General features: G+C 36.4%; 1 protein-coding gene across 1 annotated transcript in view; it reads right to left on the reverse strand.

The window, feature by feature from the left end:
- The window catches only part of LOC108556495 (protein trachealess), a 67406-nt gene that overhangs the window by 14195 nt on the left and 37994 nt on the right, over positions 1–15217 (reverse strand). Inside the window, exon 4 of the mRNA XM_017912629.1 lies at positions 8429–8485. Within this exon, the coding sequence (XP_017768118.1) occupies positions 8429–8485 (57 nt within the window). The remainder of the gene's footprint in view (positions 1–8428; positions 8486–15217) is intronic.

A 15217-nucleotide genomic window follows, 5' to 3' on the forward strand; every position in this document is an offset into this window, starting at 1 on the left:
CAAATATTCAGGCGTGTTCCCACGAGAATCTTGCTTTAAAGTCGTTATTATTTCCTTTCTTTTTAACGAAATTCAATAGGAAACCGTGAAACGAGTAATGAATTTAAATATAAAGAAATTTAATGCTTATATAACAAAAATAGTTATTTTCCTTATTGCCTATAAATGAAAAATACATATTTGTAAGTTTTTTTTCAATTGTTTTCTTTATGTTGAAGTTAATTAATATATATATAATTAAATGTTATTAAAGTAATGTAAATAATTAAGTTGGGATAATGAAATAATGTAAAATAATATTTTAGTAAGACTGGTGTTATGTTGAAATTGAATCGCAGAAACATATAGTTTAAGTGTTTGCGTTGCATAGCAAAGCAATGAGGAATATGATTTGTATCATAAACTGTATGCAAATGCGTGTGATTAATAGCGCGCAGAGTTCGATACCAGCTATAGCAATGTTGTGAGTCACTATATATCACAACATGGATGCTCCCTATGGTAGAAAACGGGAATACGTTTTATCTTACATATGTTTTCGACGAAAACAGTCGGAGCGCATTTGCAAGCCGCCATTCAATTAACCCTCTTATCTTTCTTCAGAAATTAATAAGCCAAAGCAATCGGGGATAAATGAATTAAAAGTCATGGAATACATTAGAGGCGAGGGTCAAGCCGATAGCAGATACAAATTAAGATATTCTAATTGCGTCCCGGGCGCAAGGACGACGAAGGACGACTGAGGGGTCGTCCTTCTTCATATGCCCGCCGACGCCGCCACAGCCGCCGCTCATAACCTACCCCTTTTGCCGCCAACTACTGATAGCCTTTTTGATTTAATACGTCTATATTTAACCGTATCTCTCGCCGCCCCAACGTATATCTTTTAATTTCGACTCCGATTTCTTGCCTCTTACTCTTCTTGAAAACGCACCAACCCCAAAGCCGCATTCATCCCTTGGGATGTAACCCACCAAAAACGATTCAAAACAGGAAAAATTTATGGAATTCATCGTTACACAGCGAAGAAAATAACATCAAATTACTGACAGATTTCATTTGTTTTTTAATTAAATAAATTATCCAATAACAAAATTAAAAATTTTAACTCAAGAAAACCAAATAATTTAAAGATATATAAAATTAGTTACAATTAACTAAGAAATAGCTTTTTTTTAATTGAAAGTTAAGTAATTAATTCTATGTTACAACTGTACCAAATAATTCATAATTTACAGTCGTTTTATAGAAGTACTTATTTGAAAATATAAAAAGATACAAATTTCTCCGAATTCATAGACATTTTTATTTTAGTTTTTTTTTGCATTTATGAGAGGTGTCAATTTTTGCTAAACAAAGCACTTGACGCTGTTTGTCAAGAATATGGCTGTGGGTGGCATAAGAAAAAAACTGTTATGGTACCACTAAAAGGTATGAAATGAAAACGTAACGGATCCTAGGGATGAAGCACCTCGAAACAATTGTATCCATTGATGGTCAAGGTTATTCCTATTTTCAACTTGTTTTTTGCAAATTGAGTAATTATGGTATATTTTAATGTAATGTTTCAAATTATTCAATTCTTACATTATTATAACTATTTTATATTTAAATCGAATTAGGAAATTGCGATCATACATTTTCTATCAAGTTCTATCAACAATATGATTTGTTACAAAGAATGTTACAGTGGATTAAGAAGTGTCTGCAGCGTTATTGATCCGGGCAGATTTGAACAAGCAAACATGGTAAGTGGATCATCCTGTATATATGCAAATGAGAAGGAGTGGATTTAGACGTCGGGGCTTTATATGTGTTATTTTTTTTTGCTCGCTGTTTGCGGTGGAGTCGGAGGCGGCGGAATTTCGGGTTTAATGTGTAAATTTAAGGTGTGTATTTTATATACGTCGTAAGGGAGGTCGGATGTTTAAGTGATAAGGTAGAAATAATTTTAGTTATCTCTGAGGGCGTAATGTGTGTATGCATGTAGTGTGTGTACGGTACGGTATGGTATGTGTGTAGTATGTAGGGTTTTGAAGGAATTCCGAATGAGTACGGGGCGTAAGAGAGATGCAATCTAAACTATAAACTGTGCGCTGGAGAATTGATAAGGTTATCTAAGGGCCACTAATTGAAAGCTAATTGGGCAACTCAGGCAGTTAGGAGAAAATGAGCGGCGGCCCTCGGGCGCAATGCAGATTTAGGGCTCGCCGTGTGTTTAAGGTTATGGCTCTCTCTCTATATATGTGTGTTTGTATGTGAAAGCCTAGGCCCTCGGGGGTGGCAGATAAACGACCACAGCCGGAGCCGCCATCCAATTGTCCTGAAGATTTAACCGTTTCACAGATTAACCGTTTACGCTATTAAATTGCGAACTTCGATTCGGAACCATCCGTATTGGATTTGACTGCGGGGCTCTCGCACTCCATACGCTTGGAGCCGCCGCCCCCGCCGCATTATTACGTAACAGCGTGTAACATTTATCACGCCGTTAGCGCTAATTGCAACAAACGCCCACGCGGATACGGCCGATAAGGGCTTACTCTATGTTTCTCTGTTTTTTTCGCCCTTCGGCCTCAACCGCACCCCAACCTCCTCATCCTCTCCCCGTTCGTCCCAGACGGAGGCGGCGATCGGGAACCCCTTTCTGCCCCCACCGCACACCGACTGGGGTGATTTGATCGAAAACCCCTCCGACTGTATCGATTAGCCCAATACGTATCGACGCATTCAATAGGCATTCGTTAGGGCCAATTTAAGGTCACTATTTTCTTCCCAAATAATAACAGACTGCCAAAAAGAGAGTTAGTTCCCTTTTATACTTCGCCCCTCCACGTCCAATTTACTCGCTGTCTCTCCTTTCCTCCGCTATTCCTTCTACTCATCCTCATCCACATCCTTGCCACCGCAAAAGACCTAACCAATAAATAAACACCGTTCGACTCTTTCCGCTTCCTCGCCACATCACGACCATCCTTTTTATCTCGAGTATTCCCATCTTCCCGTTAACTTTCAACTCGTTTAACTGATGCAACAAGTATCAACGTTCCAATCATTATGTCATCATAAATAATAATATTCTATATATAAAATTCTATAATTAATGAAGTAAACTAAAACTGTATACTACTAAGTAAATGTAATAAAATTGCGGATGGTCATAGTAGTTTCTTGAAACACTCTCGAAAAGTACAAGAATAAAAACGGACCAAAGAACGTCGAGGGAGAAAAAGAGAAATGAAAGAAAGAAAATAAGTGGAGACGGTGAGGAAGAAGAAAAGTGGGGATGCAACGGGTGTATAAAAAGAAGCCAAGTGTATTTTTATCACATCGCATTCGCTTGAATGAATACGTAATATTATTCACATTTGTTTCTGCTAGGCGGTTCTCCTCTCCCCTTAATGTTGGGGTCGCGCTTATTCGCATTATCTCGCAGAATTGCATTTTAAAACATGCATCCAACATATGGTTCTGATAAAGCCCAGGCATTCGGCGGCAGGCGGAAAATAAGACAAATGACAGTAACAACCATCCTACAGACAACGAATACAGAAGGAGAAAGAATAAAGAGGAGACACATGAGAAAAAAAATGAAACATCGCGCAGGAAATCATATTTTATTCATCAGTTGTGATTTGAACTCGAGGATTCCTGAGCAAATCGTTGAATGTTAGAGTATTACCTCGATTTAGGATACTAAATGTATTCATATTATTTGTATAATTTTATATTGTTTTAATAACAAACGATGATGTCTAAATTCTACTAAATGTGCAACAAATCTTTAATTGTGAGACGCGCTTAGTATGCACACTCGCATCTTCTTTTATTATTTAAACTGATTACCGGCGACGATGATTATACTGATACGTGAGATAACGTCGCAGGATGAATCCTGAAGGATCAGGTGTATTTACGGACGAGGTAACAATGACATATTGAATCGAATGTTTCTGAGGTTTGAACAGAACAGAACAGAAGAAAAAAAAATGCAAGCAATTTAATTTCACCCCCTTAATAATAACTGCCTGCCTCTTGTTCATCCCCCATTTCTGGGGATGAGGCCGAGAGGCTACGACGATGATAATTGCATTTGTCTTGGCAATTATGCGTGTCAGTGAGACAATATAAAAGGGAGAATTTCTTTCTCTCTAGTCTGTATGCATGTATATATACAGGGTGTTTTCCAAGTAATATGAAAAATAATTACTTACAAAAGTATATTGCATAAATTGTATAGTTTCTTGTAGTTACTACTAGAAGAATAACAAAATTGAAAATTATTTTGAAAAAAAAGCTGCATCTACACTAGATTTGATATTATAATTAAATTTATATATACTTTGTGTTAACATTCATAAAAAAATATGTAGATGTATTTTTTTTATTCTTCTCCCGGTTGGCAACTCCTGGAGATTTCTTGCCAGCTCGGTTTCGATTTCCCCGCAAATGGGATTAAGCCCAGCGATCGGTCGCGCGGCATTTACTTCCCAATTAGCCGGCGAATAAATTATCATTTTTAATCAGGTCGGGGAATTCCCCTCCGCTTTAATCGCGTTAAATCTACACCCTGTTTGATGTTCGAATTATAAATGGAAATCCACTCTGACCAGGAAAACGAACAATGTATATATATATAGAAAAAAAAAGATGTGTACAGTGTGAGGAGGAAACCTGTTCGTTGTCCAGACAAAAAAAAAGGGTTTTCAATAGTAGAGCTACTCGTGCTTGATGAGCCACCCCCGCAGCGTGGATTCGAGTTAACCAGCTAATATTATAATTGTAAATGGATTAGGTCGACGTTAATCCAAACGGGACGACGATGAAATGCGATGAGACTGGTAGATAGATCTACATAAATCCTATTAGATTTATTTACATTTCACCATTGAATCAACGCAAATGATCTTTGCGAGAGGAAGAACAATATTTGTTCGTTATTAAAAGAGGGTTAAAATTGTTTTATTGAATTAAATTTTAGTTTTTCTCTAATCATGTGCGGATGTCTATGTGTCTCATGTGTGGATTTAAATAAATATTAAAAATTCAATTTAAAGTTAAAGACATTAAGAATGTAATAAAAGAAAGCAATTTGATTAATGGAAATGCTGAATAAATGTATCTTCAGATTCGAATCTTAGAGAGTGTAAGAGTAAGGACAAAAGGGTTGCGAAGGGAAATACAAGTGGAAATGGTAATGAGACTTAATTCAATTTTAATTGTGATATTTTGTTTGCTTGAAGTATGAATAGAGTGGATTTGCTGAGGGATGGGCTCGAGGGAGAAGGAGGTAGATCTGGTAAAAAGGGTTTTCATTGAATGCAGCAGGGATGGAGAGAGAGAGTTGAGAGAGGATGAAATGACGCAGAGTTACCCTGCGGAAACAGGAAAGAGTTAAGACGCTGACGGCGCCGGAGCTTTCGAAAGGACCCCGGAAATTGCGAAGGTATTATGATGCGCGTTAAGACATCGCGCGTTATTCGATTATATCCAATCAGCTGGCGTCGATGCGGCGTACTTCCGGCCCGCATAAATCGGGTAGGGATTCATTAAAAGGGTGGAACAATATTGTCCGTTGCGGTGTTTGCCCTCGTGGCGAGAATTTTGAGGTCTAATGAAGTCCATGAGCGCAGTATTTACCTACTTACTTTCCTCGAGTCTCGACGGAAGATTGGGGGAGTGAGAAGGGTCTTATAGTTCGGGACGGCCGGAGGGGAAATCCCCGCAGCATAAGCATACACTGAATTCGTAATCTCGTGTGTGCTAGAGCAATTTTTCCGGAGGATGGGAGTGATGGACAGGGTGAGAGAGTGAGAGGAAATACCGGGGGTGTATTTAATAAATGTGATTCAGAATGAGACTTATTAGTCCAGGACATTAATGTCCATATCTCCGAGTCAATAGCGGCTGATTAGGTTTCCTCGGCTCCAACGTAGGCATTGAATGTTTCATCCCCGGGGACGATTTCTCGCCGGGATCGGCTCCGTGGGGTTGGTCGCCTTTGCTGACCGTCAGGCTCTTTCTTTCAGCTTGTCCCTTTCGCCACCCTCGTCGCTTCAGCACACACTACACGTACGTTCTTTCCTCGCTCCTGCTATGCTATTACACTTTGCATTCCTTTACAAGGAATCATTTGTAATCTGCATCACAAACGCGAGATGAAACTCCCGGTGATAAATTGACCTTGCGAAAATGGATGACACCTCCCCTCGTTTCTTTTCTTCCTTTCGTATATTTTTTTTCTTCTTCTCCTTTTCTTTATTAAATAAACTCCCTTTTTCGCTTTTCGCATGTTCATTTATTTCCCGTCGCGTCGTGCCCAAAATGCAGCGGCGATAATTTCTGCTCGATTTATCGCTCCGCAAATCATGCTTCAAGCAGCGCCACTTATCGCACCCCTAATTACAACCGAGGTGGAGAATTAATTTTATTTACTTGCTGTACAACCGGAAATGAAGATAAAACGAAGGCACCCTCAAGCTTTAAAAATCGCATCCACCCGATGTCTACTAAATCTACATGTCGCGGCGATGGTAGTAGAAGTGGAGGTTTCTACAAGGGTGGATGTTTTTTTTGGGGGGTGGCGATGTCCCCTGGGTCGCGTAAACCAGCGCAAACAAATTCATTATAAAAGTACATTAATATCTTGACTTTTGTTAATTCATTTTTATTATCATCGGAGGAGTAGTGGTACTAGTTAAATGCGAACCCTCGAGCGACGAATAAATATCATTTCCCGCCACACCTGATAACTCGAATACCGTCCGAAAGTTTTCTTATTTATCGCCGAAGTTATTACGCAAAGGGATGAGGTGTTCCCTCCGACAGGAACAAGGATGAAAACAGAAAAAAAAACTTAATTCAATTTGCATAGCTTCAAGATAACCGATAAAGTCATCGTCTGACAAGTAAATTAAACTTGTCATCATTAGTATCAACAAAATGATACTTTTCATCATCCCTTATAGATCAACACATTTTATTTAGATTAAAATAGTTCACATTTTACCAATTTCTTGACATATACAATTTATCCTTTACATAAACCTTTATAAACCCAAAATTCACTAAAACATAATATTAAAATCATAAAATTTTAGCAGTTTAAAAAAAAACTTTTCATGTTACGATAAAATTGTTTTTTTTTAAATTTAATTTAATTTTTGCTTTAATTTTTTTTTATAAAAGGTTTGCTAATTTTGCTGCAGGTTTTGCTAATTCAATAATAATTCTTGTTTTCAGTGGAAATTTAAATCAATGCAGCGAATTGAAATGTATATGCAAAATTGAAAATGTAACAGGAACAATAATTCGAGACTGCGGCATTTTTAAATGGAAAACAATTGGCTTTGAATAACGTTGGTTATGAAAATACATGTAAATTTATCATTATTTTATTGGAATGCTAAAAAAATACGGTTGAAGCTAAATTTTGAACAAACTATGAAATTTTATCAAAAAAAAATAGCACTATTAAAAATTGTACTGAAAGATTATTTGAATATTTTATAGATTGTTTTCAGAACAGCATTGACGTGTTTACATACATTAATTAGCACATAATTCAAAGCCAGACGATGAGTCACGAGCGCAATGTAAAAAAATAATGGACGCAATTCGCGAAATTTCGTGACCCAAACATATTCATCAGCGATAAAATCAATGATTTGCAGCACGTTTACACGAATAATCAATATATTATTTTATATTATTCAATTCCTACGTAATTACAATTACATATATATGTTACATAATAAAAAAAAGCCTTATTGTCAGATTTAGTTGAATTTTAGGTATAAATAATTTTAAAATAATTATTAATTTATTTAATTGAAATTAAATTATGTTAAATGGGTATATTTTCAAGCTTTCATCCCCTATTCGTTTTTATTGACCATAAAAAAAGTGTTGTTTTTTTGGTAGTTTTAGAATATTAATATTTGAAAATTGTAATTAAAATGATTGAAAAGTTCGCTTATGTATTCGTATTTGGTGTCAATGATGAATTGGTGAAACTTTAAAGCGCAGATGGAAATACCGGACTCAAGATTAGTAAAATTACGTTGGAATATTAATCGACGTGTGCAATTAGCAATGGGCACAACTGTCTTGCGAATAGTCCGAAATCGGAGTTCGAATAATAAGGCGGAGTGTCGTCATCGTCGAAATCGTCTGACGATAAATCGCTTTTGTATGTCGGGGCACGTAGCCTGCAGCAATCGGTTTCGTTTCGTTTCGCAAAGAGCCGAAAACGAAAACAACAAAAGAAATCAATGAAAAACGTTAAAAACAAAAGGCAAGTGAAACAATATGAAGTGAAAAAGAGAGCGAACGATTTGAAGAAAGTGAATAATAAACAATAAATAAATAAATAAACGCGTGCGTGCGAAAGTTAATTGTAGAATGGATTTAAATAAAATGTCATTACTTGGGAATTCCGGAGGAGTCGACCGCCAACCAGTCAGAGGAATTCGGTTGGTAGCTGCTGAAAGCAAGAAGAAAAACAATTACTAGTCATTCGCAGGCCTGCAAGTAAATCGTCCGGAAGTCGCGTCACTCCCATTGATGGATGGTTGAATTGGATTTGGATGCTCGCTTGACCGTCGTTGCAGACCACCCCCGGGGGTGGTTTACGCTCAGATCATTCCGCGCCACCAATCAAAAGTTATTCAAATCGATCCAAGCAAAGGAAGATTTTTTTTCTGGGAGAACGCAACGAGAAAAAAAAATATATTATACAGATCGAAAAAATAAATAAATAAAAGGACGGTAATTCCATGTCCCTATGGGCCTCGCATCCGGCGGCGTCGAGCCCAATGCCCTGTGAAATAACCAATATAATCGGTACATGCAACCCCCGCGCACCACCCCTTGATTGATTGTAATGTGACACCGAACGTACCGCCATCTCAATTTACCCAATTGCACTCAGAAACAAGCAAAGAATGAAAAAATAAACTAAAATATATACAAGTTATAGAATTTTTTAGTTAATGTATACATATACTAATAGAAAATTTTATCTTTGTAAATTTGAAATATTTTATTTAAAATGAAGAAAAGTATACAATAAATGTAAAATATCAACTATCTATTTTATATCAATTTTAATGATTAAAAATAACTAAATTTCATTTTGTATTTAATTTAAAACATTTGTTCGTGATAACTTTTATTATAATATGTACTTGTTTATTTTAATGCTTTGACCATTTGCGGATGAGCGACGGATATATCTGCTATATCTTTTATACGGATTATGTTTATTCAAAATATACCAGTGCAAACACAGCAGTTTCAGTTTTTATAGTTGAACATTCCACATTGAAATATCTCCGTCCGCAAAGGGTTAATATTTGTAAATAATTTAAGTGTAAAATCTGATTGTGTCGCCACTTTTGGTTAGTATTGTATTGTATAAGTGAGAAGCAGAGGAACAAGTGGAAACAAAAAAAAAAGAAACAAAAGAGCTAAGAATTTATGAAGAAATCCGTATTAACCGCAGCCGTATCTATCTATATCATATCTTGTACCTTTCGCCCGTACCTTTCCTTTCCTGGTTTCGCGATCGAGCGCGCAGATAAAGAAAGGAAGAGCTTTCGCTGTAAATAGAGACATAAATAAGGGGGTGGCGCGTATCCCCACCCATTTTCCGAGGAAGGAACAGGTAGCCCTCAACGTCAACATAATTATGATTTTTGACAAGGTTGTAAACAAGAGGGCCGATCTGGTATCTTCCTGTTAAGCGTCAGCAAGTCTGTCTGGTTTCTTGGGTTGTTGGGGCGCTTCTAATCTAATCCAACCTCCTCCTCGCGTCGCATTGCGGCTGCAGACGACATCAAGACCAGAATATCAATTAAACAGTTGCAACTTCCATCCATTTACATTTACATTCAGCGATCTTGTTAATTTATTTTTTTATTTTATTTTTCTTTGTTACGGTGAAAATGAGGAACGCGAATCTGGATGAGGTTCATTCCTGGAACCACTGGTTTTATTTAAATGGGCAAATCGTCCGCAGATAAGCATCGGGTCGTTAAGATGAGAAAGTAACGGAGTAAGGAGATATATTGTGACAAGCTGGGTGCGTTATGAATTTCACCCTCACCGGTACCTGAAACTACCCTGCGTGATGCATATAGACATTATAACTGTCAAATGTTATCTGATAAGTAATTGAACATTTCCAGTTATCAAATTTATTTACTTTCCCCCACGATAATTCTTTCGCAATTTATTTTGCCCACCTGAGGAAGAACAAAAACCAGCAACCCCTGTATAAATTTCTGTACGTCAGAGGGAAACATCCGAAAACGAAATCTTCAGTCTTCACGTGAAAGAGAGAGAAAAAAAATGTATTTTTGACCGACACTTTTTCTCACACTTTCATTGTGCCTCCATTATGCGACTTTCTACACACGCATCGGTTACGCAATTCTGCGAAAAGGCACATCGTAAAGAAGAAAAGTAATGTGTTTATTTACAAAAAAATAAAAAAGTCAAAAACAATACCTCTCAATACAATACAGCTTACTTTAAAGTTCGAAATTTATTGACACATAACTTTCGTATATATATTTTTGAATTTTTCACAATTACAAAAATATATAATAACAATATTCAATTGAAATCCGATAATTTAAATATTACAAATCGGTGATTCATTATTACGTAAGAGTATTTAGTGAAAGTAATTTTAATTAAAAGCGCTCATATCTAATTATCATCTAAAAAATCGAAATTAAACGTTTTTCTATTAACATTTAGTTATAATTATTTGATTGCGCAACACGAATGGAATCGTTTCGTGTAACCTTTCCTAAAAAGAATGTTTTCGCAGAAAATATGCATATAATATACATATATAATTTATTGCAGTTTTATGTACATAAAAATGAAGAGATGTTTTTGTTGTTGCAATTAAAAGTAAAATGAATGAAATGAAAAACGAACAGGAACCTTTTAATAAAATGGAAACGAAGTTGAAGAAAGGAAGAGAAGAATGCGATGCGCGGTATTCGCTCATGAATATCGTGGCTACTGTTTCGAATTTTTTAATTGCATCAGGTAGGGAGAAGAAGAAGAGGAAACATGTAAGAAGACGAAGAAGAGGAAAGACGTAAGAGGAATAAGAAGAAAACGTATAAGAAGGAGCCCGATTCAGGTGTTCGTGAAAACATGAATAAATATGATTCTTTCTTTCCTCTTGTCCTCGTCGGTTGTTGTGTTTTTCCTTCTCCTTTATTCTCGTTTGTTTTTTTTTATTGTTTCCGTTTAACACTGGACGCTAACTGAAAATATGATTTATCAGCGTGAAATCGCCTTTCTTTCCCAGAAATCACTGCTCAAACAAACATAGGTATTTTCATAAATACGATTATCACATTTTCCTTACCAAAATGCAAATTTTCATTTATTTTTTATTAATATTGAAATCCCTAATGACTAAAAGCTTAATTAACTTGTAAAATGTAATTATATAAGATTTTTTATGTTATTAGTAGAAATTGGATTAATATATAGGAATAGAACATCTGTTGGTATTTGTGTAATAAAATATCGGAAACGCTGAGTTTATGGGAGAAAATTAGATTTATATCTGCGTTTGAGCTCCATTGAAATATCAGATTAGATCGCGGTTTAGATTTTATGGTTACAAGAGAAAAAGCGGCGTTCGGCTTTAGCAGAAGCAATAAAATCTATAGATAAAATTTACCAATGGATAAGAAAAACAAACGATAAAGATTTGATGATCATCATGATGTAATCATCATCATACAAGGTTCGAGAATTCAACAAGTAGAGAATTAGATTTGTATTATGGAAAAAATAATTATATTTGATGTTTTCAATTTAAAATCTTTTGGGTAAATTCAGTAATTGAATGTGGTCGAATTAGTGTAGGATTCGGTTTCAGGAGAGAAACAGGTTATTTATGTGTTTGCAGGAAATTGAAGGTCCTTCCAGACATTAGGTTTAGATTCTATTTTTTTCTCTTATCGATGAATGTAAATTCGTGTTGCAGAAGAAGTGAGGGGAGACGAAAGAAGTAACGAAAAGAAAAAAAATACCAGAAGAGAGAACAGAAAAAAAATAGTAGAACACGGAGAAATATAAATGGTTGGCGATAAATTGCTTTGCGCCCAATGTACACAAACGCTGCCGGGCGAGGTGAAATATGTTTAGAGTAATGAATCTCGTTCGTTCCCTTGTTTCTTTCTATAAAAGTAGGCGGAGGTGGAGGAAAAGAGGTTGAGGAGACGGCGTGTGCAAGTGTGGGGGAGGGAGACGTTAGCGCGAGATTTGTCTTCCCCGTGTTGTTCCTGGGTTCCATATAATAGTCTGAACGATTTAATGGTCCCCGAGGAGGTTCTGCTTTGATAATTTAAAACGCATCATTTTCAAATGAAATTTTACACTACATATTCCCCGTCACATACTCTCTACGTTTTATTGTTACATATTGGTTATTTTCATATGCAAATTGTATTTTTATATCGGCCATTCGTCATGGCCGCAATTACTACCTTAATCTTCTTATGCCAGTTCTATGCAGATGCTCACTCTGAATGAGATGAAGTTGTAAAAAATAAAGAAAGAGATTGAAGTATGTAAATCTGATTCCACAAGACATAATCTATTTACATTTGTTGTCTTATTTTATATATGTGTTAAGATTCAGTACAATTAATTTATTAAAGGATTTTTAAGGAATTTTCTTTGGAGAAATCCAGAAAAGCAGAAATGTAACTTGTCTTTTTATTTTATTTTTATGTCTTTATTTTTATGTGTCGATTGTTATTCGTGTTGTGCGTCAGGTGAATAGATCTGGTAGATCCCGGATCCTGGCTTTATGATGTACCGAGTGATCCCGTCGTGGTTATTTCAGCAATTCGAGATGGAAGTAAATCTGCACAGATTTACTTTTATAGCTGCATTTACATTTTCCCGTCTCCACCGATACACGCAAAAAGGGCCGAGCTGCGGTTGTTCCACGGATTTCCACCCCCCGTCGGCTCACGGAAGGGCGAAATCCTGTCGCATTTTATGGTGTTCTTAAAGAGCTCTACTCTCTGGTGTCCAATAAGCGTGCATATTTAAAGTGCTCGAAGATGGTCGTGGGGGTTGGGTGTGTGTATTTCAGGGGGTGCACGCGATTGCCGCGAAAAATTGCACGTCTGAGGCGCATAAAAACCCCTTTCGCGTTTTCTTAACATCCGAACGTTATTGTGTGTGAAATTAAAACGTAACTCTGAACCCTTTTAAAACGTTACCGTTTAGAGTTAATTCAGAGTCTTGTTGTGCTTACGAAGGGCACTTGTTATCATCGGCGCAGCGACGCATTCAAATGATCCCTGGGACGACGACCGTCGCGACATCGTTTTGTTAAGGGTAGGAAAAAAGGGAGGAGGTTGCTCAGGATGTGGACGTACCCTTCGTCATTTCGCCTTTTCGTTGAATGCAGACCGGATTCGTATTATTGCTGGTTGCTAGACATACGCTCACGCACGCATAAAGTATTAAATCCACCCTTCGCGAAGCTTATTCATACGCGTCGCTTTTTCGTCGGCTACACGGAAATTAGCTCCACTCATGCCAAAATTACACACATTCTCACCTCGTTTAGGGAAGGTCGTCCCCGCCTGCAATCATTCACATGCGACCCGCCAATTTCGTATTCAAATTCCGCAGATCCGGCCTTCCTCCTTTTGGCGCGCCGCCGGATCTGGGCGGACGGGTGTACAGCTCTGGCGGCGCTAGCTCCACCTGCACCGACCCGCCTGTACTCCGTAGCTTACGTAAGGGTCCGCCGCGCGGCGACACCCACCAACTCACAAACTTTCCCTCATTTTTACACTTTTCTCTCAATTATTACACTACAATTTATATTAAGTCAACATTAAATATACATCTTCAAATCAAGGATATTTTTGAAAATATATCCTACATCCTTCCAATATCTTTAATAATATCTACTAATATGCATCTTCATTAAGCAAAGTTATAAGATTCTTAATTAATATGTGTTACAAAGTAAATACATTGGTTATTATGACTTACATATCTTTATGTAAATCAGCTACTATCTCGTTTCTATTAAAGATCACCGCATTAAGACAAAGCGAATTGCTGAATGCGAACGTTATTGTGTGTGAAATTAAAAATGTAAATCCAAACCCTTTCAGGAGGCAACCAATTAGAAAATTGCGTGCTTAAAACGAAAAAACGAAAGACTACTTTCAATTAAAATATTTAAAACAATTGCAAGTTTTTTTTTTATATAATATTGTGTATCAAAATAAAACGTTGCATATGTTATGTAGTGTGTATCCACCTTAAAGTTCTTGTATATATATTGAAAACAAAGAACAAACAAAAATAAATTCAAATTCAAAGTTTTCTTGTTTCCGTTCGATGAATTTTAATAAGGTACCTCAATAAGATTTTGTAAATTCGTAAGGACTTCAAAGGAGCATGTGCCACGTGTTGAGCAGCGTTAATCTAAATAATGCTCGGGAACGTATTCAACCTTAAACATTGATGGAATCCGGAGGTGCTGCTGCTGCACAATGCGAGGAAATTTTTACGCTCTAAATTCAAATCTGGAAGGGCGACGTAATTGCGAGCATATTGCGCGGCGCGACCCATCAATGGGCTTTACTATTATGCCATTAAAATGAGTGACAGCCGAGAGGGTGTTGAATGCAAATTATTATTGAAAAGCAAAACAGCCGTCCTCCCTCTGCACAGTTAATATGCATATATTTAAAATTATTAGATCTATTATAGATTCGAGGGCGGCAGTTCCTCTGGTTGGGGGATGGAAATAATCTTCTCAACCTATATTTTATTTCACTTTTTTTTTATTCATCGGATCTACCGATGATTGTGAGTAGCTATTGAATAATTAATTATAATTGAGGTTTACTGCACTTCTGTGTATCGTAACTCATCAAATAACCATGAAGAACAACCCTTAAGTGTACAAGTAAGTTGATGACAAAACAAATGAAGAAAATTGGATGCATTTTTCTTCTTATACTCGTAAGATTTTCAAAATTTTATTTTAAGTTGATTCCAAAGATTTGTTTATAATAATATTTCAAATTATGTAATATGGATGCAGTATTAAAAGTTCATATTTTTGTTGTAAAGTTGGGAAAATCCAGAAGGTATATCAAATTTACTGATTGATGAAGCAGAATGATTTGTAATT

The sequence above is a fragment of the Nicrophorus vespilloides genome, unplaced genomic scaffold (assembly GCF_001412225.1).
Source record: "Nicrophorus vespilloides isolate i.1.1-1 unplaced genomic scaffold, Nicve_v1.0, whole genome shotgun sequence".
Classification (NCBI taxonomy): domain Eukaryota; kingdom Metazoa; phylum Arthropoda; class Insecta; order Coleoptera; family Silphidae; genus Nicrophorus; species Nicrophorus vespilloides.